The sequence below is a fragment of the Mobula birostris genome, chromosome 13, assembly GCF_030028105.1.
Source record: "Mobula birostris isolate sMobBir1 chromosome 13, sMobBir1.hap1, whole genome shotgun sequence".
NCBI classification, from domain to species: domain Eukaryota; kingdom Metazoa; phylum Chordata; class Chondrichthyes; order Myliobatiformes; family Myliobatidae; genus Mobula; species Mobula birostris.
This window is the reverse complement of record NC_092382.1, coordinates 29,853,319-29,877,877: the sequence shown is the minus strand read 5'-3', so window position 1 is coordinate 29,877,877 and position 24,559 is coordinate 29,853,319. Positions and strand designations below refer to the sequence as shown.

Sequence of the window (24,559 nt, the reverse complement as noted above, 5' to 3'; positions counted from 1 at the left end):
CTACACGATCAATGCCTCTCATCATCTTATACACCTCTGTCAGGTCACCTCTCAACCCCCGTCGCTATAAAGATAAAAGGCCGAGGACACTCAACCAATTCTCCTAAGGCCTACTCTCCAATCCAGGAAACATCCTTACAAATCTCCTCTGCAACATTTCTATGGTTTCCACGTCCTTCCTGTAGTGAGGCGATCAGAATTAAAAACAGTACCCCAAGTCGTGTCTGACCAGGGTCCTATATAGCTGCAACATTACCTCTCGGCTCTTAAACTCAGTCCCATGATTGACAAAGGCCAATGCACCGTATGTCTTCCAAACCACAGAGTTAACCTGCGATGAAACTTTGAGTGTCATATGGACTCCGACGCCAAGATCCCTCTGATCCTCATATATAAAGACCATTACTGAAGATCCGGAACATACAAAGAGCATTATTATAAAGGCAACTTGATATTTAAATATTGTTGATGTATGTATGGGATGAGGTGGAGAGTGCGGGGTATGACGGGAGGGAGGGAGTGAGGGAGAGAGGAGACAGAGACAGAGATTGAGAGAGAGGGGGGTTGAGAGACAGTAAGGCAGAGAGAGTGAAGAGGGAGAACGTGTGGGGTGAGCGGTGCATTTAGAGGGTGAGAGAGAGGGTAGGACAGTGTGGGATACGGGAGCCAGCAGGGAGAGTGTTTGGGAGAGCGAGGAGGTGAGGGTGGGACATAGGGAGAGAGCTGGAGATGGAGGAGGTTACAGAGAGACAGAGGTGAGGGCGTGAGAGAGAAGAGTTAGAGGGAGAAGAGAGGGTGCGCGAGAGAGGGGGAGACAGAGGGTGACTGAGACTGAGTGAGATGGTGGGTGATGGGGTAGGGACAGGGATTGTGGGATGGGAATGAGAATGGAAGAGTAAGGGAATCAGAGGGGATAGAAAGGGTGAAGGGGTGAGAGAGTGTGAGAAAAATGAAGAGAGAGGCATGAGAGAGTGAGGAAGTGAAGAGAGACAGGAGAGAGGAGTAGGATTTGTTGATAGAATAGTAGAGAGGGGGATAAAAGAGGAGAGAGCGAGGAAAGGGATGAAAGACAGTGGGAGACTGGTCGAGGTAGGGGTGTAACTGAGAGGGCTAGAGAAGAGGGAAGGGGAGGGAGATGGACGGTGAGGAAGCAAAGATGATTGAGAGGGGAGATGATAAGGAAGGGATAAGGGAGAGACGAGACGATGAGGAAGCCAGGGAGGAAGAAGGGAAGGCTGGAGTAGAGGGCCGGATAATGAAGAGTGACTGTGAGGAGGGAGACGGGGTAAGTAGCCAGGGGTAAGGGAGAAATGCGAGGAGATGGTGTGTCTGATTAGAATTGTTCAACTAACTATTCATTCAGTCTCCAGTTGCAGGGTCGTTAATCATATATGTTCACAAGTCACCGAACATATCCACCGTGGGATTACGGTTCCACGCCGGGAGTTTTACCGCGTACGGCTCTGGTCTCCATATCTGATAGCGCGGTGTTTTACCACACACGATTCTCCGTCTCTATATTCCGCACCGGGAGCTTTATTGTTCACTGTTCCCCGTCTCCGTGCCAAATTATTAACCTGCAGATTCCTACTGCCTTGCTCTCTATAGCCCTCCCATCCACGTACTCATCCAAATTTCTCAAACAGATGCTAAACCCTCAGGCAAACTCAGGAATGAAAGGGTAAATCATGTTGCGACTAATGTTCTGAGCTGTGTATGTTTCAATGCAGGAATTATTGAAGAAAAGGCAGATGAGAATCAGGGCATGAATCGACACGATTTACAATATTGTAGTCATTAGTGAGACTTGGCTATGACACGGGCAGGATTGACAGATCTATATTCCAGGGTTTCGTTGTTTCAGACGCCACAGAGTGGGGCAGATTAAAGGAGGAGCGGTGGTCTTACCAGTCAGGGGAAAACGTGATGGTAGTGCCCCGTCAGGACACTGATATGTTCCCGCTGATGGGTGAGTCCAGAACCAGAGGCCACAGTTTAAGAATTAGGGGTAGGCCATTTAGAACGGAGTTGGGGAAACACTTTTTCACCCAGAGAGTGGTGGATATGTGCAATGCTCTGCCCCAGAAGGCAGTGGAGGGCAAGTCTCTGGATGCTTTCAAGATAGAGATGGATAGAGCTCTTAAAGATAGCGGAATCAAAGGTTATGGGGATAAGGCAGGAACTGGATACTGATTGTGGATGATCAGCCATGATCACAGTGAATGTCGGTGCAGGCTCGAAGGGCCGAATGGCCTACTCCTGCACCTATTGTCTATTGTTGATTGTTTTTTGACAGACTGGAGAATTCGTCTAGTGAGGCGTTATGGGTGAAACTGAGTAACAGAAAAGGTAGGACCACGTTACTGGGGCTATATTACAGACCACCCTACAGTCCGAGGGATTTTGAGGAACAGATTTGTAGGGAGATCACAGGCTGTTCAAAGAAACATAAGTTTGTGAAAGTAGGTGATTTTAACTTTCCACGCATTGACTGGGTCTCCCACCATGCTCAAAATCCCTAGACTGGGTCGTGTTTGTTAAATGTGATCAGAAAAGTTTCCTTCATCAGTACATGGAAGTCCCAACGAGAGAGTCTGCGAAATTTAACTCCCGATTAGATACTGAGACACGGCTAGTGACAGAAGATTCTCTAGTCGAAATGTATACATCTAGCGATCATAATGCCATTATTCTAGAAGTAAATATAGATAAGGAACGGTCTGGCCTGCGGGTTGAGTTTATAAATTGGAGAAAGGCCAATTTTGATGGTATCTAAAAATGCTTTGAGAATTGTGCCTTGGGACTGGCTGTTATCAGGTAGTGGTGTACTTGGTGAGCGGGAGGCTTTCAAAAGTGACATTTTGAGAGTGCCAAGTTTGTGTGTGGCTGTCAGAGAAAAAAGTAAATATAGCAGGTTTAGAGAACTTCGGTTTTCAAGAGATATTGAGGCAAATATTGAAGAAATAAATGGAGTTGCTTAGCAGGTATCGGCAGGTAGGGACAACAGAGGTATGGGGGAAGCAAGAGAACACTTAAGAAAAGATCAGGAAGGTTGAAGAAGACATGAGGTTGCCCAAGGAGACAAAGTGAACTAGAATCCGAAGGAGATTGTACAGAAATGTAAAGAGCAAAAGAATTGCAAGGGACAAAATTGGTCCTCTGGAAGATCAGAATGGTAATCAACGCATGAAGCCAATAGTTATTGGGTGGGGTGGTTATTATCATTTTTATTCGGGAAACGGAGGCAGAATCTACACAGAATATATAGAAATGAGGCGAAGCAGCTCATGAAACATATATTTACTACAGAGGCGTACATGTTGCTGCCTTGAGGCAAATTCGGTGGACAAACTCCCAGATCCTGCCAAGGTGTTCCTTCCGAACTTGTGGATGGCAAGTGCAGAATCTGCTTGGGCTCCAGCAGAGATAGTTAAATCATCCTGAGAGACGAGTGAGACAACGGAAAATTGGATAATAGCGAGTAAGACGATAAGATAAAGGGGCAGATTTGGGGAATTTGGCCCATCGAGTCGGCACTGCCATTTCATCCTGGCTGATCTAATTACCCTCGCGGACTCAATCTACACGCCAATAAGATAAACCATCAGCATTAGGTCACTTGTCCCATCGTGTCGATCAGTAATGTGAAATATTGTTCCGCTGTTTAAGAAAGGCTCTCTTCTGATGTGAGTCATGTGCGAATGGTATGCTGGCATTTATAGCAAGAGGATTCGAGTACAGGAGCAGGGAGGTACCACTGCAGTTGTACAAGGCCTTGGTGAGACCACACCTAGAGTATTGTGTGCAGTTTTGGTCCCCTAATCTGAGGAAAGACATCCTTGCCATAGAGGGAGTACAAAGAAAGTTCACCAGATTGATTCCTGGGATGGCAGGACTTTCATATGAAGAAAGACTGAATGAACTGGGCTTATACTCGTTGGAATTTAGAAGATTGAGGGGGGATCTGATTGAAACGTATAAAGTCCTAAAGGGATTGGACAGGCTAGATGCAGGAAGATTGTTCCCGATGTTGGGGAAGTCCAGAACAAGGGGTCACAGTTTGAGGATAAAGGGGAAGCCTTTAAGGAACGAGATTAGGAAAAACTTCTTCACACAGAGAGTGGTGAATCTGTGGAATTCTCTGCCACAGGAAGCAGTTGAGGCCAGTACAATGGCTATATTTAAGAGGGAGTTAGATATGGCCCTTGTGGCTACGGGGATCAGGGGGTATGGAGGGAAGGCTGGGGCGGGGTTCTGAGTTGGATGATCAGCCATGATCATAATAAATGGCGGTGCAGGCTCGAAGGGCCGAATGGCCTACTCCTGCACCTATTTTCTATGTTTCTATGTCAGTCGTGGGAAAGATATTGGACGGTATTCTAAGGATCGGGTCCATGAGCGTTTAGACGGACAGGGGCTGATTACGGATAGTCAGCACAGTTTTGTGCCTTGTAGGTCGTGTCTAATGTATATGATAGTGTTTTAAGGGGAATTTACTAGGAAAGTTGATGAAGGCAAGGAAGTGGATGTTGTGTGCATGGACTTTAGCAAGATATTTGACAAGGTCCCGCATGGGATGCTGGTCAGTAATGTTCAGTGGTTTTGCATTCCATGAGAGGTAGTAAATTGTATTCAGTATTGGCTTTGCGGGAGAAGCGAGAAAGTGATTGCCTCTCTGACTGGAGGCCTGTGGAGTGCCAAAGGGATCGGTGCTGTTTGACGTCTATATCATTGATCTAGATGATAATGTAGCTAACTGGATCCGTACATTTGCGGATGACTCCAATATTGGGGGTGCAGTGGACAACGAGGAAGACTATTGGATTCCAGCGGGATCTGGACCAGGTGGACAACTGTTGGATGGATTTGAATGCTGACAAGTGCGAGGTGCTGCACTTCAGTAGAACTACCCAGGGTGAGATTTACACAGTGAACGGTACACTGGGGTGTGCGGTGGAACAAAAGGATCTGGCAATATAGGACCGTAATTCATTTAAGTGGCGGCAGAGCTATAGGGGTCGAAATGAAAGCCTTTGAAACACTGGCTTTCATAAATCAAAGTACTGATTACAGGAGACAGGATGTAATGTTGAAGTTGTATGAGACGCCATTGAGGCCTAACTGGGAGTATTGTGCGCAGGTTTGGTCATCTACTAACAAGCAAGCTATAAATCAGGTTGAAGAAGTCTAGAGGAAATTTACAAGGGTCTTGTCGGATCAGGAGGACCTGAGTTATAAGGAAATATTGGATAGGTTCGCACTTTATTTCTTGGAGCGTAGAAGACAGAGGGGGATTTGACAGAGGCATAGTAAATAATAAGGGGTACATATAGGGTAAATGCAAGCAGGATTTTTCCACTGAGCAACGCACACACAATGCTGGAGGAACTCAGCAGGCCAGGCAGCATCTGTAGACAAGTGTAAACTCTCGATGTTTCGGGCCGAGACCCTTCATCAGGACTGAGCCTGAAATGTTGACTCTTTTTGATAAATGAAGCCTGGCCTGTAATTCCAGCGGCATTGTGTGCATGTGGCTTTGGCTTCCAGCATCTGCAGATTTCCTCGTGTTTCTTTTTCCACTGAGGTTGGGCGAGACTATGTCAGTGGTCATGGGCGAAGGAGAAAAGTTGAAAAGCTGAAGAGGAAAATGAGGGGAACATTTTTCACTCACTGGATGGTGAGAATGTGGAACGAGCTGCCACAGCAGCTGATGCATACGAGCTCGTTTCCAACGTTTCAGAGAAGGTTGGATAGACACATGGATGGCAGGGACATGGTCGGGTATGGTCCGGGCCAGATTGATACGAATAGGGAGGGTTTTTTTTTTCACAGAATAGACGGTCCAACAGACTGTTTCTTTGTTGTACCTTTCTATGACTCTGTGAATCTGAGTCTCGTTTTTGGAAATCAAATCCACATCCAACTTCCATTAGTTCCCACTCTCTCCGCCCTCTGAGCGAAGAAGTTTCCCCTTGTGTTCAGATTAAATATTTCGCCTTTCACGTGACACTTAATCCATGACATTTAGTTCCAGTCACACACAATCTAAGTGGAAAAAGCCTGCTTGCATTAACCCTATCTATACCCCTCAGAGTTTTATGTACCTCTGCACTGTTCCCGGATTCCCTACGCCACACCGGGGGTTTCCCACGCCCAGTACGGGTCTCCGTATCCCACGCTGCGAACTCTTTCTTTGAAGCTAACTGTTTCGCAATCTCTCGCTCTCTCGCTCTCTCTCTCTCTCTCTGTCTCTCTCCCGCGTTCTCTCTCTCTTTCCCTCTCCCTTTCTATTTCATCTATTCCCTCTCTCGCTTTCTGTCACCTATTTCTGTCCCTAATCGGGGGGTCCCTCACTCTCAATCTATATCTCAGACTCTCTCTCTATCTCTCTGCCATTCCTCTCTGACTCTCTCCCTGTCACTCTTTTCCCTTCTCTTTTCCACCGTCTCCATCTGCCGCACTCTCTCTCTCCTCTTATCTCTCATCCTCTCTGCCTCCACCTGTAACCACCCTCCCCCACTTTCACTCACCGTCTTCCCTTCAACGCTTTCCCTCTCACTCTCCGACCATCTTTCTCCTCTTTCCCTCCATCCTCTCCCTCTTCTACTCACCAATCTCACTTCCTTCCTAATTTTCTGTTTCCTCTCTTGCTTTCCAAATCTCCCCCCCCCCCCACCACCTCTCCTGCACTTAGCTTTCCTTACCCCAGCTTCTCGTTCACCACGGTCTCTGTCTTCTCCACTCACTCTCTCTGCTGTAGACCATAGCCTGTCAGTTTGCGAATGTCATCTGCGCTTTGGTCTGCACTGTCTTAAATATTTTAAAATTGGAAATCATTCCCTTCCTGGCCCCTAGTTTTTCCTACCACACAACTCCCTGTCTGGTTCTAATTTTCAATCAACACGCCGTTCCCTCTCTGACAGCCAGTTTAACTGCGGTGAAGATTGTCAGTGTCTCCGTCTCTCCCTCCGCGGCGGCCATTCTAATAACAGTGACCTCGTCCATCTCACGTTCGTGCGTGACTCCTTCAACAGCGCTCATTTCCAAACAACCTGTCACTCCCTACATGGGAACAATTTCTGTCCATTTGGAATGGGCTTCTTTTAAGAAAGATAAATATCTCAAGTTTTTCTAGTGCAGTGTGAATCAACAACACGCGTGTTAACCGAGGGCGAATGTTTTTTTTGTGGCAAGAATTGCCCGGATGGAAATACAATGGTCAGTTAATGCTGATGTCAATAAATGAATAGTCGTAAACATTCCTGACTCGTACACGGGCGAACGGGTTTGGTTTGTTTCCAGAAGAAAGGATGAAATTACGTGTCCCGGAACATAGAGTCTTATAAAACGACAGCACAGAACCAGGCCCTTCAGCCCATCTAGTCAATACCGAAACAGCTTAAACTGCCTACCCTCACCGACCTACACCGGGATCATAACCCTCCATTTCCCCACTATCCATTATCGATAGAAACTTCGACTGAACGTTGAAATCAAGCTCGCCTGCACCACTTGTGCTGCAGGTTCATTCCATCCTGTCACCACCCTCTCAGTGAAGAACAATTACCTGGAGGTAACCCTGGGTAATTGCTAAAGTAAGTATTTGTACGGCACAGCACTGTGGGCCGAAGGGCCTGTATTGTGCTGTCGGTTATCTATGTTTCTGTTTCCTCTCACGTTCCCATAAACTTCTCACATTTCACCCTGGTTGTAGCCCTACCCAACCTAAATAGAAAAAGCCTGCTTCTATTTGCCCCGTCTATGCCCCTTGTAATTGTGTATACTTCTATCAAATCCACTCTCAATCTTCCACTTTCTAAGGAATCCAGTCTTACCTTGCTCAACATTTCCTTATAACTGAGGTCCCCCCAGACCCTGAAACATGCTTGCTTTTTTTTCTGTACTCCTTCAACCTTGTTTACACCTTTCCTGTAGGTAGGTGACCAAAACTGCACATATTTCTCCAAATTAGACTTCACCACCGTATTGTTCAACTTCAACATAACATCCCATCTCCTGGATGGCAACGTGTCAAAAAGTTTCTTTGTGACCCTATCTATCTTTGGCACAACTTTTAATGGATTACGTATCTGTGTCCCCAGATCTCTTTGTTTAGTCGCAGTCCTCAGTGCCCCGATGTTCACCGTGTAAGACCTATCCTGGTTGCTCCGACAGAAGTGCGAAACATTGCACTTCTCTGCATTAAATTCGATCGGCCATTTTCAGCCCATCTTTACAGCCGATGCAGATCCTTCTGCAAGTCATGATCGCCGTCCTCGCTGACCACTACACCCGAAAACTTGGTGCTATCGGCAAATTTGCTGATCAGGTCACCACATTGTCCTCCAGATCACTGATAGAGATGACAAACAGCAAAGGACCAAGCACCGATCTCTGCGGCACAAAACTCGTCACAGCTTCCAGACAGAGAGACAACACCCCACTACCGCGTCTTACAAGCCGCATCCTGAATGCGTCCTGAATGCCGAGTGACGTCACCTTCTTGACCAGCCTCCCATGCGGGACCTCGTCAATTCCTTTAACCATATAACCATATAGCCATATAACAATCACAGTACGGACACAGGCCATCTCGGCCCTTCTAGTCCGTGCCGAACTCTTACTCTCACCTAGTCCCACCGACCTGCACTCAGCCAATAACCCTCTATTCTTTTCCTGTCCATATATCTATCCAATTTAACTTTAAACGACAACATAGAACCTGCCTCAACCACTTTAACGAGGTCCATGTAGACAACATCCACAGCATTGCCTTCATCCACTTTGCTGGTAACCTCTTCGAAAAACTCTATAAGATTGGTTAGAAAGGAACCTCTACTCACAAAGCCATACTGACTATCTTTAACAAGGGACAATCGTCAGATGCTGGAAATCCAAATAACACACACAAAATGCTGGAGAAACTCAGAAGATTGGGCAGGATCTGTTGAAAAGAGCGCAGTCGACGTTTCGTGCCGAGACACTTCATCAGAACTGGTCAGTCCAAGTTTATTCAAATACTTATATATCCGGTCGCTCAGAATACCTTTCAATAACTCTCCCATAACTGATGTCAGACTCTCCGGCCTGTATTTTTTTGGGGGGGGGGCGGTGTTGTGTTATCAGCCTTTTTTTTAAACAGCGGGCAATGTTGATTATTCTCCAATCCCCTGGTACCTCACCTGTTTTTAATATCTTTGCTAAGGCCCCGCCAATTTCTGCACTTCCCTTCCGCAGGACCGAACGAAACATTTTGTCTAACCCTAGGGATTATCCATTCTGATTTGCCTCAGGGTCGCAAACGCCCACTCCTCTGTAATCTGTACATGGTTCTTGAAATTGATGCCGCTTTGCCTCAGTTTTATAGACTCTGTATCCGTGCCCCGATGAAATGCAGATGCAATGAATTCATTTAATTCCGTCGCCATCTGTTTTGGCTCCACAGATGGATGATCATTCTGGTCTTCCAGAGGACTAATTCTATTCCTTGCAAACCTTTTGCTCTGAACATGTCTGTGGAATCGTCAGGGATTCTCCTTCACCTTGTCTGTTAGAGGAAATTCATGCCTTCTTTTCGCCTTCCTGATTTTTCCTTGAGCGTTCCTTGCACTTGCTAGACTCCACAAGGACCTCATTTCATCCTATTTACCGTTCCCTGCTAAGCACCTTCTTTCTTCTTTTAACCAGCGCCTCAATATCTCTTGGAAATCAACCTTCCTATACTCGTTATCCTTACCTTTTATTCTGATCTGCACTTGCAGGCTTTGTAGTCTCAACATTTCGCTTTTGGAGGCCTCACACGTTCCAGGTATATTTTTGCCAGAAAGCCGCCTGTCCCAATCCACACTCGCTAGACCCTTTCCGATACCATCATAACAGCGCTTTCTCTGATTTAGAATCTTAAGCCATGGGTCAGACCTAACTTTCTGCAAATTTACTTTGAAATTATGGGCATCGTGGTTACTGGATACAAGGTGTTCCCCGACACTAAGTTCTGTCGCCTGCCCTGCCTCATTCCTTAACAGCCGATTCAGTATCGCAGGCTCGATCTTTGGGACTTCTGCATACTGATGCAGGAAACGTTCTTCGACGCGCTTAACAAACTCTATCCCACCTAGTCCTTTCATTGTATGGGATTCCCCGTGTATTATGTGGAAAGTTAAAATCACCTACTATAACAATCTTAACTTTCTTGCAACAGTCTGCAATCTTCATCGCTAGATATACTTATATACCTCTAGGACTGTTGGGCGCTCTTAAACTGTAGTCCCATTAACGTGACCGTGTCTTTCTTTCTTCTCAGTTCCGCACATGTCACCTCTCTAGTCGAGTTCTACAGTCGGTCCTGACGGAGCACTGCATGTTATTTTCTCGGATTGGTAACGCCCCCCCTCCTACATTAATGCTACCCGCTCCGTCACGCCTTCAAGAATGGGACCCTGATATAGCTGTGACGGGTGTGGAGTGTTTGTGTGGAAACTCGTCCAGCGCCGGACAGCCCCGTTCACACAGAGGGTGGAGCCTCAACCCGGCTGGATCAAAGCGTGCGATTGGCTCAATAAAACGGAGAAGCTCCGCCCGCTGGTTGCGTCACAGGAATAAGGTGGAAAAGAGAGATCGACCCTGAAGTCCAGACAGAAACATCTTGCGACCGCGAGGGAAGGTTCACACAGCCACTATAGTTCTGTCTGTATTTGCTGCATTTGCCCTAGTCCCCTCTCCGCTCGCTGTCCGACCTGTACCAGGCCGGTGAGGAGGTGTGGGACCAGAACTGCGGACTGCCTCATTAACCCCGGCACATCCGGACCTGTCTGTCTGTAATCAGCGACTGACACTCTATAACCGAATAGGGTCGGGAGCGGCAGCACAGACTGAATTCTCGGTGCAGGGTCGGCACACTTGTCATCCCGGGCAGCACTGAACACCGTCCGGTATCAACATCAGAGGTAAATGTTGTCTCCGATTCTGCAAATCAGTGAGCGATTACAGCGGGGCTCGGCTTTTGTCGGGATCGGGAGGGAATACAAGGGGCGAAGGCAGCTCTGACACGTTCAACGAAGTAGTTATTGACCAAATGCATTAAAAGAAACGACATTGTTACTATTTTTTAGGGCGGTTTCTACTGAGGCAGTACAGATGAAGCTTGTTCACGGATCATAATATCCAAAATGTCCCGCGGGGCAGGGCCGGGTCCCTTCTCCGATTTCTCTCTCTCTCACACAGTCACACACAGAGACACAGAATTAAAATTAACTACCTAAAATAACAGGGTGAGCTTGAGATTTTACTGTTTTACTGTTCGGGACGTGACGGCGGAGAATGCCACAGAGCAATTTATTTAATTAAATCACAAAATACGATATTAAAACTACAAATGATGGGAGTTTGGGGTAAAATTAAAAGCCGGAATCTCGCAAAGACTGGTCGCAATTGTAGCAAGTAGTCATTCAGATTGCAGACACTGGGGAACTTTCTTTTCTATATCAACGGCTGTCTATTGTTATTTTTCTGTAACAGAAATAATTAAATACAACATTAAGCCACCTTTGTGCATAGCTGCAGTGGAGTTGAACTGGTTTGTTTGGAATCCGCCCTGTGGACAGGCAGCCGCTTGCACACAGAAAATCGCGCTGTGATTCTCACAGAACAGCAACACCGGGCCCTCCCCCATAGATAATAAATACCTGTCGCTGGACTGGTTGGAATGAAGTTAGCAGAAAACCATTTGAAAATATATCGAACGGAGACAGAACATTCTTGGTGAATTGAGAATTTTTATTTCCAATCAGCACGTTATCTGTGTTTTGGATCAGTGATCAAGAAGTCATCATTTCTATTGTGACCCTCCACTGGCGGTGGGGTGTTAGAGATACTGCAGTTTTCCGTCTGCACGTGTGAGAGCTTCCACAATATATGTCAAGGTTAAAAACAGTTCTCGAACCAGGGGTTACTATTTCAAAGCCAGTGTGCGAAAAGCTGTTTAGCCAACACGGGTTCCGTTTCCAAACGTCATTTCAGATGAATGCATGTGCTGTCCTCTTTGTGACTGTGTTTATTGTGGTTGTTTCGAGCTGATCTCTTCAACGTCATGTAGAAGCAAAGACTTTGATTTTGCTTAAGGCCTCGATACATTGCAGACAGGTCGGGGTGGGGATGGGGAAACGGTTACAAAAAGCGGCAGGTGGTATTGCAAAGCGAAAACCATGATTTCACTGTGTGGGACAGAAAGCTCGATGGGCTGAGTGGCCAATTTCTGCCTTGTATATTCAGCAGAAAAGCTCTGATTACAGTTACTGCCAATCAATTTAATGCGAACAGACCATAACACATGTAAATTACTTGTCACCGAACCAAAGCCAAACATTGCCGTAATGTTTGGGAGGGAGGAGAAGAGGATAATATAAAAAAAAAATCTAAAATTACATCATCCAGGCAGCTGACAGAGATGAGAAGCAACAACGAACCCAGCGCCGATCCCTGGGGCATCCCATTACCCACTGGTCTCCAGTCAGAGGGTTAAACCGTCTTTTAGCATTTGCTGGCCTCTCCCGCGAAGCCGATGGCAAAGCCAATTTATCAGCACATCCAGAATTTCTAAGCCCATGAACCTCAGACCATAAGACCATAACACAGAGGAGCAGCATTAGGCCATTCAACCCATCGAGTCCGCTCCGCTATTTCATCATGGCGGATCCCAGATTCCACTTAAACCCATACACCTGCCTTCTCGCCATAACCTTTAATGTCCAGACCGATCAGCAAACGATCAACTTCCACCTTAAATATACGCAAGGACTTGGCCTCCTCTGCAGTCCATGGCAAAGTGTTCCACAGATTCACTACTCTCTGGATTAAAAAAAAATCCTTCTTACCTCTGTTCTAAATGATCGCCCCTCAGTTTTGAGGCTGAGCCCTGTAGCTCAGGATACCGTCACTATCGGAAACATCCCCTCCACATCCATCCCATCTAGTCCTTTCAACATTCAGTAGGTTTCAATCGGATCCCCAGGCATTCTTCTAAATTCCACTGAGTACCGGCCCAAAACTGCCAAACGCTCCTTGTATGTTAACCCCTTCATTCCCGGAATCATGCTCGTGAACTTCCTCTGGACTCCCCAATGACAACATCCATTCTGTGATATGGAGTCCAAAACTGTTGGCAATACTCCAAGTGCGGCCTGACTAGTGTCTTATAAAGGCTAAGCATAATCTCATTGTTTTTATATTCTATTCCTCCTCAAATAAATGCCAACATTTGCAATTGCCTTTTCCCAAAGACTCAACCTGCAAATTAATCTTTTGGGAGTCTTGCACGACGACACCTAAGTCCCTCTGCACCTCTGATGTTTGAAACTTCTCCCCATTTAGATAATAGTATGCACTATTGTTCCTTTATCAAACTGCATTATCATACATTTCCCAACAATGTATTCGATCTGCCACTTTTTTGCCCATCCTACTAATTTGCCTAAGTCCTGCTGCAATCACCGACAGTGGCTGGCAAAAGTTTGGGCACCCCGGTCAATATTTCTGTTACTGTGAATAGCGAAGTGAGTAAAAGATGACCTGATTTCCAAAAGGCAGAAAGTTAAAGACGACACACTTCTTTAGTATTTTAAGCAAGATTACTTTTTTTTTATTACCTACTTCTAAAGTTTCAAAATAACAAAAAAGGAAGAGGGGCCCGAAGCAAAAATTTGGACACCCTGCGTGGTCAGTACTTAGTAACACCCCCTTTGGCAAGTATCACAGCTTGTAAACGCTTTCTGTAGCCAACTGAGGGTCTTTCAATTCTTGTTTGGGGGATTTTCGCCCATTCTTCCTCACAAATGGCTTCTAGTTCTGTGAGATTCTTGGGCCGTTCTTGCATGCTCTGCTCTTTTGAGGTCTATCCACAGATTTTCGATGTTGTTTAGGTCTGGAGGCTGTGAGGGCCGTGGCAAAACCTTCAGCTTGCGCCTCTTGAGGTAGTCCATTGTGGATTTTGAGGTGTGTTTAGAATCATTATCCTGTTACAGATGCCATCCTCTTTTCATCTTCAGCTTTTTTACTGACGGTGGGATGTTTGCTTTCAGAATTTGATGGTAATTAATTGAATTCATTCTTCCCTCCACCAGTAAATATTACCCATGCCACTGGCTGCAACACAAGCCTAAAGCATGATCGATCTACCCCCGTACTTAGCAGTTGGAGAGGTGTTCTTTTCATGAAATTCTGCACCCTTTATTCTCCAAACAGACCTTTGCTCGTTGCGGCCAAAAAGTTCTATTTTAACTTCATCAGTCTACAGGACTTCTTTCCAAAATACATCAGTCTTGTTTAGATGTTCCTTTGCAAACTTCTGACGCTGAATTTTCTGGTGAGGACGCAGGAAAGGTTTTTTCCCTGATGACTCTTCCATAACGTCATATTTGTTCAAGTGTCGCTGCACAGTAGAACAGTGTACCACCACTACAGAGTCTGCTAAATCTTCCTGACGTGTTTTGCAGTCAAACGGAGGTTTTGGTTTGCCTTTCTATCAGTCCCACTAGCAGATCTCTCGGAAAGTTTTCTTGGTCTTCCAGACCTCAACTTGAACATAGAACATAGAACATAGAAAAGTACAGCACAGTACAGGCCCTTCGGCCCGCAATGTTGTGCCAACCCTCAAACCCTGCCTCCCATATAAGCCCCCACCTTAAATTCCTCCATATACCTGTCTAGTACTCTCTTAAACTTCACTAGTGTATCTGCCTCCACCACTGACTCAGGCATTGCATTCAACGCACCAACCACTCTCTGAGTAAAAAACCTTCCTCCAATATCCCCCTTGATCTTCCCACCCCTTACCTTAAAGCCGTGTCCTCTTGTATTAAGCAGTGGTGCCTTGGGGAAGATGCACTGGCTATCCACTCTATCTATTCCTCTTATTACCTTGTACACCTCTATCATGTCTCCTCTCATCCTCCTTCTCTCCAAAGAGTAAAGCCCTAGCTCCCTTAATCTCTGATCATAATGCAAACTTTCTAAACCAGGCAGCATCCTGGTAAATCTCCTCTGTACTATTTCCAATGCTTCCATATCCTTCCTATAGTGAAGACTTAATTGAATTCAGTCTTCCCTCTACCAGTGAAATGTTCCCTGTGCCACTGGCTGCAACACAAGCCCAAAGCATGATCGATCCACCCCCGTGCTTAACAGTTGGAAAGGTGTTCTTTTCTGTACCATTTTTTCTCCAAATATACCTTTGCTCACTGCGGCCAAAACGTTCTATTTGAACTTCATCAGTCCACAGGACTTGTTTCCAAAATGCATCAGGCTTGTTTAGATGTTTCTTTGCAAACCTCTGACGCTGCATTTTATGATGAGGACTCAGGAAAGGTTTTCTTCTGATGACTCTTCCATGAAGGTCGTACTTGTGCAGATGTCGCTGCACAGTAGAACAGTGCACCACCATTGCAGAGTCTGTTAAATCTTCCTGAAATCTTTTGCAGGCAGACAGGCGTTTTGATTTGCCTTTCTAGCAATCCTACGAGCAGTTCTCTCGGAAAGTTTTCATGGCCTTCCAGACCTCAAATGTCCTCCACCGTTACCGTTAACTGCCATTTCTTAATTACATTACGAACCGAGGAAACAGCAACCTGAAAATGCTTTGCTATCTTCTTATAGCCTTCTCCCGCTTTGGGGGCATCAATTATTTTAATTTTCAGAGTGCTAAGCAGCTGCTTAGAGGAACTCATGGCTGCTGATTGTTGGGACAAGGTTCGAGGCGTCAGAATATTTATAAAGCTTTGAAATTTGCATCACACGGCCTTTCCTAACGATGACTGTGAAGAACCCGTAGTTATCTGACAGCTCAAATCTCTTGAGGTGTCCAAACGCTTGCTTGGTGCTCCTTCTCTTTTTTTCTCTCTAAAATTGAACAAAACAAAAATAGTACACTATTCTTGCTTAAAATATTGAAAAGAATATTTCATATTTAACTTTATGACCTTTGGACATCAGTTAATCTTCTGCTCACTTAACTATTCACCGTAACAGAAATTTTGACCAGGGATGCCCAAACTTTTCCATGCCACTGTAGATCTGACAGAATGCCTACAAGATATTTTTTAGAGCAGTTTGTGGTTGAGCTAACTAGGGGATCAGCTATTCTGGATTGGGTGTTGCACAATGAACCAAACTTGATTAAGGAACCGTTATATATCATAATATGAACGAATTCGCCCTGCAATTTGAGAAGGTAGTTATGGAGGGCAAGTAAATGTCAGATAAATCGAAAATGTATCTGCATCGGTCTTCACTCTGGAAGACATTAGCTGTATGTTGGAAACTCGGGAGTATCACGGCAGAAGTATGTGAAGTTGCTATTAGCAGAGAGAAGATTCTTAGGGAACTGGAAGTTCTGGAGGTCGATCAGTCATCTGGAACAGATGGTCTGTGCATATTGGTTTTGAAAAAGGTGACAGAGGAGATTCTGGTGGCTTAGTAATTATCTTTCAAGAAACAATTGCTCTGGAGGACTGGAAAATTGCGAATGCCATCCCACTCTTCCATGAGGGAGGCAGAAGAAAATAAATTCTAGACCAAAAATTCTGACCTCAGTGGTTGGGAAGTTGTTGGAGTCGATTTTGAACGATGTGATTTCGGGGTGCTTGGAGGCACATGATAAAATAGGCCTTAGTCAGCATTGTGTCCTCAAGGGAAATTTGTGCCTGGAAACTTTCTCAGAATCCTTTCAATAAATGTTCTAGCTCTGGCAGGACAAAGGAGAATTGATGGATGTTTTGTACTTGGATTTTCTGAAGCTTTTGACAAAGTGCCACACACGAGGCTGCTTAACAGGTTAAGAGTCCTTTGTGAGCATTTTGTACACTTATCCGAGAAAGTAACCCCCGTGTTAATTTTGTTTGTTACAGAGCAGCAAAATCTGACCACAACTGTCCTTAACATGGCTGAACGGGCGGGTAGTGGAGGAGCTCCAGTGACGTCAACCTCAGGAAAGGACACCGGTATGTTGCTGAATTATTTTAATTTCTAAATATTGCCTTGACTCTGTGTCTGGATTTAATTCAATATCGGCAAATCAAAAAATATTTGCGAGGGGACTGAGCAGAGGGCTGAGAGCGAGAGAGAGAGTGTTACCATCTCTGGAAGAAGCACAGTCACACATGGAAGGGACACAATTAATATCTGCTTTCTGCTCCTCTAGCAGATTGTAATAGACATTAAAACAGTGAGGTGTTCCAAGACGCAAGACATTCTGCAAATGCTGCAAGTTTTGAGCAACACCGAGACACAGAATGTTGGCGGAACTCAACAAGTCAGGCAATGTCCATGGAGAGGAATAAACAGTTGATTTTTCAGATCGGAACAACAAGGACTAGAAAGGAAGGGAGTAGTATCTAGAATTTCTGTTCTCTTCATTTCCAGTCCGATGAAGGGCCTTAGACTGAAACGTTGATTGTTTATTCTCCTCCATAGATGCTGCCTGGCTTGCAGAGTTCCTCCAGCATTTTGTGAGATACCCCAGAGATTTGCTGAGGAAGGGGTTGACCAGGCAGGCAGACAGTAACCCAGAGCAAAGCGGTGGTGATGGGCAGTACCAGGAGAGTGATGCTGATGGGTTACTATATTCTCAGCAATAAGCAGAGTCCTTTCCAAGGACTCTGTAAAGACGCTATATTCCGGGGGAGAGGAAACAACCTTCACCAAGTGGAGCTACACCTCCTCCCCATGCCCCCTTCCTCCGCACTCCCCCGTCCTTCACCATCCCACCCACTCCTGTACCCGACCACTCTCCCCTCCCTCTCTCACTCTCCCCTACCCCTGGCTCTATTCCTCTGCCACTGTCCCCCTCACTCTCCCTCTCTCCCCATCTCTCTCCCAATCCATCCTCTCCCTCTTTCCCCGCCCCTCCCTCACTCTTCCTCCTCCCCCCAACCTCTCCCTCTATCCCCCTCCCCCTCTCTCCTCCATCCACCATATAGACCTCGGACTGTGTTTGGTGACCTGGCTCACCAACTTTAGGTTCCAGAGAAAAAATTGCTGCCCTATATGGGATCGGAAATTTCTTTAATTTCCCCCATTTCCTTTCACAGGTCTGAGCTCAGTGATCACCGAACTTCTGGCAAGCTGGGACGATGTCCAGCTGCTACATTTGACGGATTTCTACGGGGACAGGCTGGAGCAGGCGATGGAAGGAGCGGTACACGGAGTGAGCCTGGCGTTGACGGCCGAGAATCAGTTCAGTGGAGAGGAACATCGGGTGAGTGGCAGGGAGAATGGGTTTGAATTTTCACACATCAGAGGACTGCAGGGTGCCCAAACTCTGACTCAACGGATAATAAAGCATAAATTAAATATGAAATAAATATATTGCTAAAACTGTGATTCTGAAGCAATGATTGAAAGAGTTATATTTACCCCGGTGGCAGCTCAATGTTCAGAGAGAGAGGAGCAGGTAACTATTGCGTGTGGTTGCAATAAAGGAGTATAAATGGAAATATGACGGGAGGTTTCGGTTTGGGAAGATCGTGCAGCGTGACGGCAGGATGTCATTGAGAACCGGGGCATCATCAGTGGGTGCCGCAGGAGCTGGAGTGTGTTCTGTTCTGGGTGGAGATGATTGTGTTACAATCTGTAACTGCAAACAGTGTGGATTGGGGAATACTGCCATGTTGTAATGTGTAATCACTGAATAAACCTTCACTGGAAAAGGCATCAGGTGTCAGCCGGTAATCCGCTGTCATGTTGGACACTGGCCGACTGAGGAGATGAATCACAACATCTTTTCTGCAATTTATCTGAGACTGTTCACTCTGTTATAAAAACTTCCTGACTTCTTTCTTCATCTGTGATCGTTATTTTCTAATTTCTGCTTTACACCGTCAAATCCGGTGAGGATTTATTTATGGATTGTGAGTCACGTCAATGACGCGATCACAGAGCAGCCAGGATCTCATTGACTGGTGGACCAGGTTCACGGTGAATGTCCCTCCGTGTGCTCTGCACTCAGAATGTACAGTCCATGTCCAGACAGGATCAGCACCCATCCGGGTGACTGCTCAGTGTGATCCCGTTACAGAGCACATCATTTACTTCTCATTCTGTGTGTGAATCTGTCAGACCCCAATATGTTCACTGTTACTCTTCACAGAGAATCTCTGATCTCGCTGATAAGGGAGAGCGGGCGGACGGTTCTAAACTCCTCCTGAGCCTGGTGATGGAGAAAGGCTCCCGCGCCCGGAGAGTGATGTGGGAAACCTTCGTGAAAATGCAGATTGGTGTCCCAAATTTGGACAAAATACTGAAGGAAATACAGATATATGGTGAGATAATATCAGAGATTAATTTAAATTTGGATCACACACAGCACACTTTACAATTTTAGAAAAATGACTTCCTCAATTTGTTTAAATTCATCAGGTTGTGATCCCTCCCATCGACCAGTTCCCGCTCAACTTTTACTAGAGTTTCTCAGTAAGCTGAAAGGTAAGTGAACGTGCATTGAACATTGCAGAGTATAACACGGGAATAAGCCATTAGGCCTATCATACTGTGCCAAACCAGCTGAGAAGTAAATCAAATGTACCCAAACTCTAACCTCTCCTTCCTACACCATGTCCATATGCGTCCATCTTCCTTACATCCATGTGCCTCTCCAAACGTCTCTTAGAAGTCTCTAACAATTTGCCTCTACTACCTTACCATGCAGTGCATTCCAGGCAGCCACGACTCTGTGATTAAAAAAAAACTATCTCTCACATCCCCCTTAATCCAAACCCCCTCTCACCTTCACTGCAGTCCCTCTAGTAACAGACATTTGAATCCCCGGAAACCGATTCTCTCTGTCCACTCTATCTCAGCCTCTCATAATGTTGTCAACCTGTGTCAGAGCTCCCCTCAGCCTCCGATGATCCAGAGAAAACAATTCAATTTTCTCCAGCCTCTCGTGATAGCACATGCCCTCTGAACCAGACAGCATCCTGGTGAATCTCTTCCGCACCCTCTCTAAAGCCTCAACATCCCTCCGGTAGTGGGGCAATCGGAACGGTACGCAATGACCCAGATGAGGCTGAAGCAGAGTTTATAAAGTTGAAACTTGACCTCTGTTTCCACCAACGGTGGTACTTTACGTCGGGCGGTTAAGTTGTTGAGCCACAAAGATCTGATCAGGTAAATGTTGGCACTGTGACAGAGAACACAGTGAGACACAGGGAAACATGTTTGCTAGAGGGAGAGTTTTCAAAGGACACTTTGAGGAAAGAGGCAGAGAGCTGGTGAGTTTGACTAAAGTGGTCACACCGCTCTGGGACCTGCAACTACAGATCCCCACCGGAGGCTGGCTGGAGAAGGGGGCGATCCGGAGAATGGGGAAAAAAAACACACGAAAAAGTCAAAACCTTCTCTTGCCAGCCACTGTCCCCTCCTGAACAGCCTCATCCTTAACCATTTTCTAAACTCCCCCAGTTCCTGCAGATTATCTTTTCTTAGAGTTGGGCGTCCACTGAAGTTCCAGTCACAGAATAGTAATAATAGCATCACTTTAATTAGAAAAGCAGATAACATCCCAACCGGTCTGTTCAACCACAGAGCAGCATATGAACACCGCTGTGTTCACATCTACACTCCCTAGTGCAAACACTGCTACAGTGTTAGAGAGGGTGAGATTGGGGGACAAATTCCTCAGCTCAGTCCACAGAAGTTGAAATTCCTGTCTACCGGCATTGTGTGATGGACACTGTGGAAGGGTGAAAGATGGGAATTAGGACAGGGAAACCGAGAGTTGTGGGATCGCGGCAAGGAAGGTGCAAAGGACTGATATTATCTGTAAATAATTTTACAATTTGTCAAATTGTGACCTTCTGCATGGGAAGCTCACTACATGCATAAACCCATCACGTCAGAGAAAATAGAGCCCGGGGCAGTGCATGGGCTCAGAGATTGTGAGGCTTCATCATCGCAGACTGAGTTGGACAGAGGAGAGAGCGTAAGCAAGACAAATATCACAAAACTTACTAACATTGCATCAGCCCATGTTTCACTGATTATTCGAAGCTCTTAACAGAAATATAAGGAATCTCGGCCAGAATCCTGGTTCAGTCTCTTTCATTTAAAAGAACAAATCCCAAAGACAATAATTTAAATCTGGGACCAGAGATAGACGAATCAGGAAGTTTACAAACTACTCACTTCTCTGTCACCTCTGTTAATGATGTTCCAGTCCACACCCGGTCAATGAAACCCCTCAGTTTCCCTGCACCGTGGGTTTGGTAAATCGCTACAAACTTGTCCTTCACTAATCCTCATGTTGTTTGCCGAGGGAACAGACACGAATTTCCCACACCCATTTCTGAATATCAAACAGATACACTCCCTGATTATTGAAGAACATCATCTCTCCCATTCTCACACTCTCTAAAGTAAATATGTACACAATCAATGTTTTCCTACGCTCCCAATCACAGCCAAATACATTGAATGGAAACCCCAAACACTCCTGACAGGGTCCTAAAACACTGTGAGATCCCACACACCCCTGACAGGGTCCAAAAACAGTGTGAGACTCCAGACGTCCCTGTGAGGGTCCTGACACACTGTGACACTCCACATACCCCTGACAGGGTCCTGATCCAATGTGAGACACCACACACTTCTGACAGGATTCTGACACGCTGTGACACCCCACACACTACTAACAGTGTCCTGACACACTGTGACTCCCCACAGGTCCCTGACGGTTCCTGACACACTGTGAGACACCACACGACCCTGAGAGGTTCCTGACACACGGTGAGACGACACACAGCCATGACAGGGTCCTGACGCACTGTGAGACCCCACATATACCTGACAGTGTTCTGACACACTGTGAGACCCCAAGCACACCTGAGAGAGTCTCGGCAAACTTTGAGACCCTACACGTCTCTATCAGGTTCCTGACACACTGTGAGGCACCACACACACCTGACAGGGTCTAGACCCAATGTGAGACCCCAAACATTCCTGGCAGGGTCCTCACACACTGTGAGATCCCACACATCCATGAGAGGGTCCTGACACACTGTGAGATGCCACACAGCCGTGTTAAGGTACTGACACACTGTGAGACCCCACACATACCTGACTGGGTCCTGACACACAGTGAGACACCACACAGCCTTGTTAGGGTTCTGCCACACTGTGAGTCCCTACATGACCGTGACAGGATCCTCACACACTGTTGGACACCACACACTACTATCAGTGTCCTAAATCACCCCTGACAGTGTCCTGAAACACTGTGAGACCACAGACGTCCCTGACAGTATCCTGACACACTGTAACACCTGACACGCACCTGACAGGGTCCTGACACACTGTGCGACCCCACACACCCCTGATAGATTCCTGAAAGACTGTGAAACCCCACACACACCTAACAGTGCCCTGACACACTGTCAGAACCCACATACCACTGAGAGGGACCTGACACACGTTGATAGCCCACACGTCCCTGATAGGTTCCTGACACACTGTGAGACCCAGCACACGTCTGACAGGGTCCTCACACAGTGTGAGACCCCAAACACCGTGAGACCCCACACACCCCTTTTAGGGGACCGTCACACTTTGAGACCCCATATCCCTGACAGGATACTGAAACACTGTCAGACCCCACACACCGCTGACAATATTCTAAAACCCCCCTGACAGGATCCTAAAACATTGTGAGACCGCACACGTCCCTGACAGGTTCGTGGCACACTCTGAGACGACACATAACCATGACAGGGTCCTGACACACTGTGAGACCCCACACGTCCCTGACAAGGACCTAACACACTGTGAGACCCCAAACACTCCTGGCAGGGTCCTGAAACACTGTTAGAGACCACACATCCATGAGAGGGTCCTCACACACTGTTGGACCCCACACACCCTGACAGGGTCCTGATACACTGTGAGACCCCACACGTCCCTGACAGGATCCTGACATACTGTGACACCCCACAGATCCCTGACCGTTCCTGACACACTGTGAGACACCACACGCCCCTGGGAGGTTCCTGACACACGGTGAGACGACACACAGCCATGACAGGGTCCTGACGCACTGTGAGACCTCACAAATACCTGGCAGTGTCCTGACACACTGAACCCCAAGCACACCTTAGAGTGTCCTGACAAACTGTGAGACCCCACACGTCCCTAACAAGTTCCTGACACACTGTGAGACACCACACACACCCGACAGGGTCCAGACCCAATGTGAGACCCCAAACACTCCTGGCAGGGTCCTGACACACTGTGAGATCCCACACATCCATGAGAGGGTCCTGACACACTGTGAGACCCCACACACCCCTGACAGGGTCCAGACACACTGTGAGACCACAGACACCCCTGACACACTATGAGACATGGCACACTTCTGACAGGGTCCTGACACACTGTGAGACACCACACACCGCTGTCAGTGTCCTAAATCACACCTGACAGGGTCCTGAAACACTGTGAGACCACAGACGTCCCTGACGGGTCCTGATACACTGTGAGATCACAGACGTCCCTGACAGGGTCCTGAAACACTGTGCGACCCCGCATACCCCTGAAAGATTCCTCACAGACTGGGAGACCCCACACACCCCTGACAGGGTCCTGACACACAGTGAGACACCAGACACCACTGTCTGTGTCCTAACTCACACCTGACAGGGTCCTGAAACACTGTGAGACCACAGACGTCCCTGACAGGGTCCTGACACACTGTGAGATCACAGACGTCCCTGACAGGGTCCTGAAACACTGTGCGACCCCGCATACCCCTGGAAGATTCCTCACAGACTGCGAGACCCCACACACCCCTGACAGGGTCCTGACACACAGTGAGACACCAGACACCACTGTCTGTGTCCTAACTCACACCGGACAGGGTCCTGAAACACTGAGACCACAGGCGTCCCTGACAGGGTCCTGACACACTGTGACACCTGACATACCACTGACAGATTCCTGACAGACTGTGAGACCCCACACACACCTAACAGTGTCCTGACACACTGTCAGAACCCACACACCCTAACCGTGCCCTGACACAATGTGAAACCTGACAAGGCCCTGACAGGGTCTTTACACAGTGTAAAACCCAACACGTCGTTGACAGGGTCCTGACACACTGTGAGACCCCGGACACCCCTGACAGGGACCTGACACACTGTGAAACTCCACACACACCTGACAGGGTCCTGACCCAATGTGAAACCCTAAAAACTCCAGGCAGTGTCCTGACACACTGTGAGATCCCACACATCCATGAGAGGGCCCTGACACACTGTGAGATCCCACACATCCATGAGAGGGCCCTGACACACTGTGAGACGCCACACAGCCGTGTTAAGGTACTGACACACTGTGAGACCCCACACACCGCTGACAGGGTCCAGACACACTGAGTGACCCCACACGTCCCTGACAGGGTCCTGATGCACTGTGAGACACCACACACTTCTGACAGGATTCTGACACGCTGTGATACCTCATACACTCCTGACAGTGTCCTGACAAACTGTGAGACACCACACGCCCCTGAGAGGTT

General features: G+C 46.9%; 1 protein-coding gene across 1 annotated transcript in view; it reads left to right on the top strand.

Annotated features, from left to right (window-relative positions):
- The first annotated feature begins 10,589 nt into the window (after positions 1-10,589).
- LOC140208684 (NACHT, LRR and PYD domains-containing protein 3-like) overlaps positions 10,590-24,559 on the top strand; it is a 47,108-nt gene continuing 33,138 nt past the window's right edge. Inside the window, exons 1-5 of the mRNA XM_072277545.1 lie at positions 10,590-10,946; positions 16,899-16,991; positions 18,081-18,247; positions 19,139-19,310; positions 19,408-19,473. Coding sequence (XP_072133646.1) covers positions 16,931-16,991; positions 18,081-18,247; positions 19,139-19,310; positions 19,408-19,473 — 466 coding nt within the window. The 5' untranslated portion in view covers positions 10,590-10,946; positions 16,899-16,930. The remainder of the gene's footprint in view (positions 10,947-16,898; positions 16,992-18,080; positions 18,248-19,138; positions 19,311-19,407; positions 19,474-24,559) is intronic.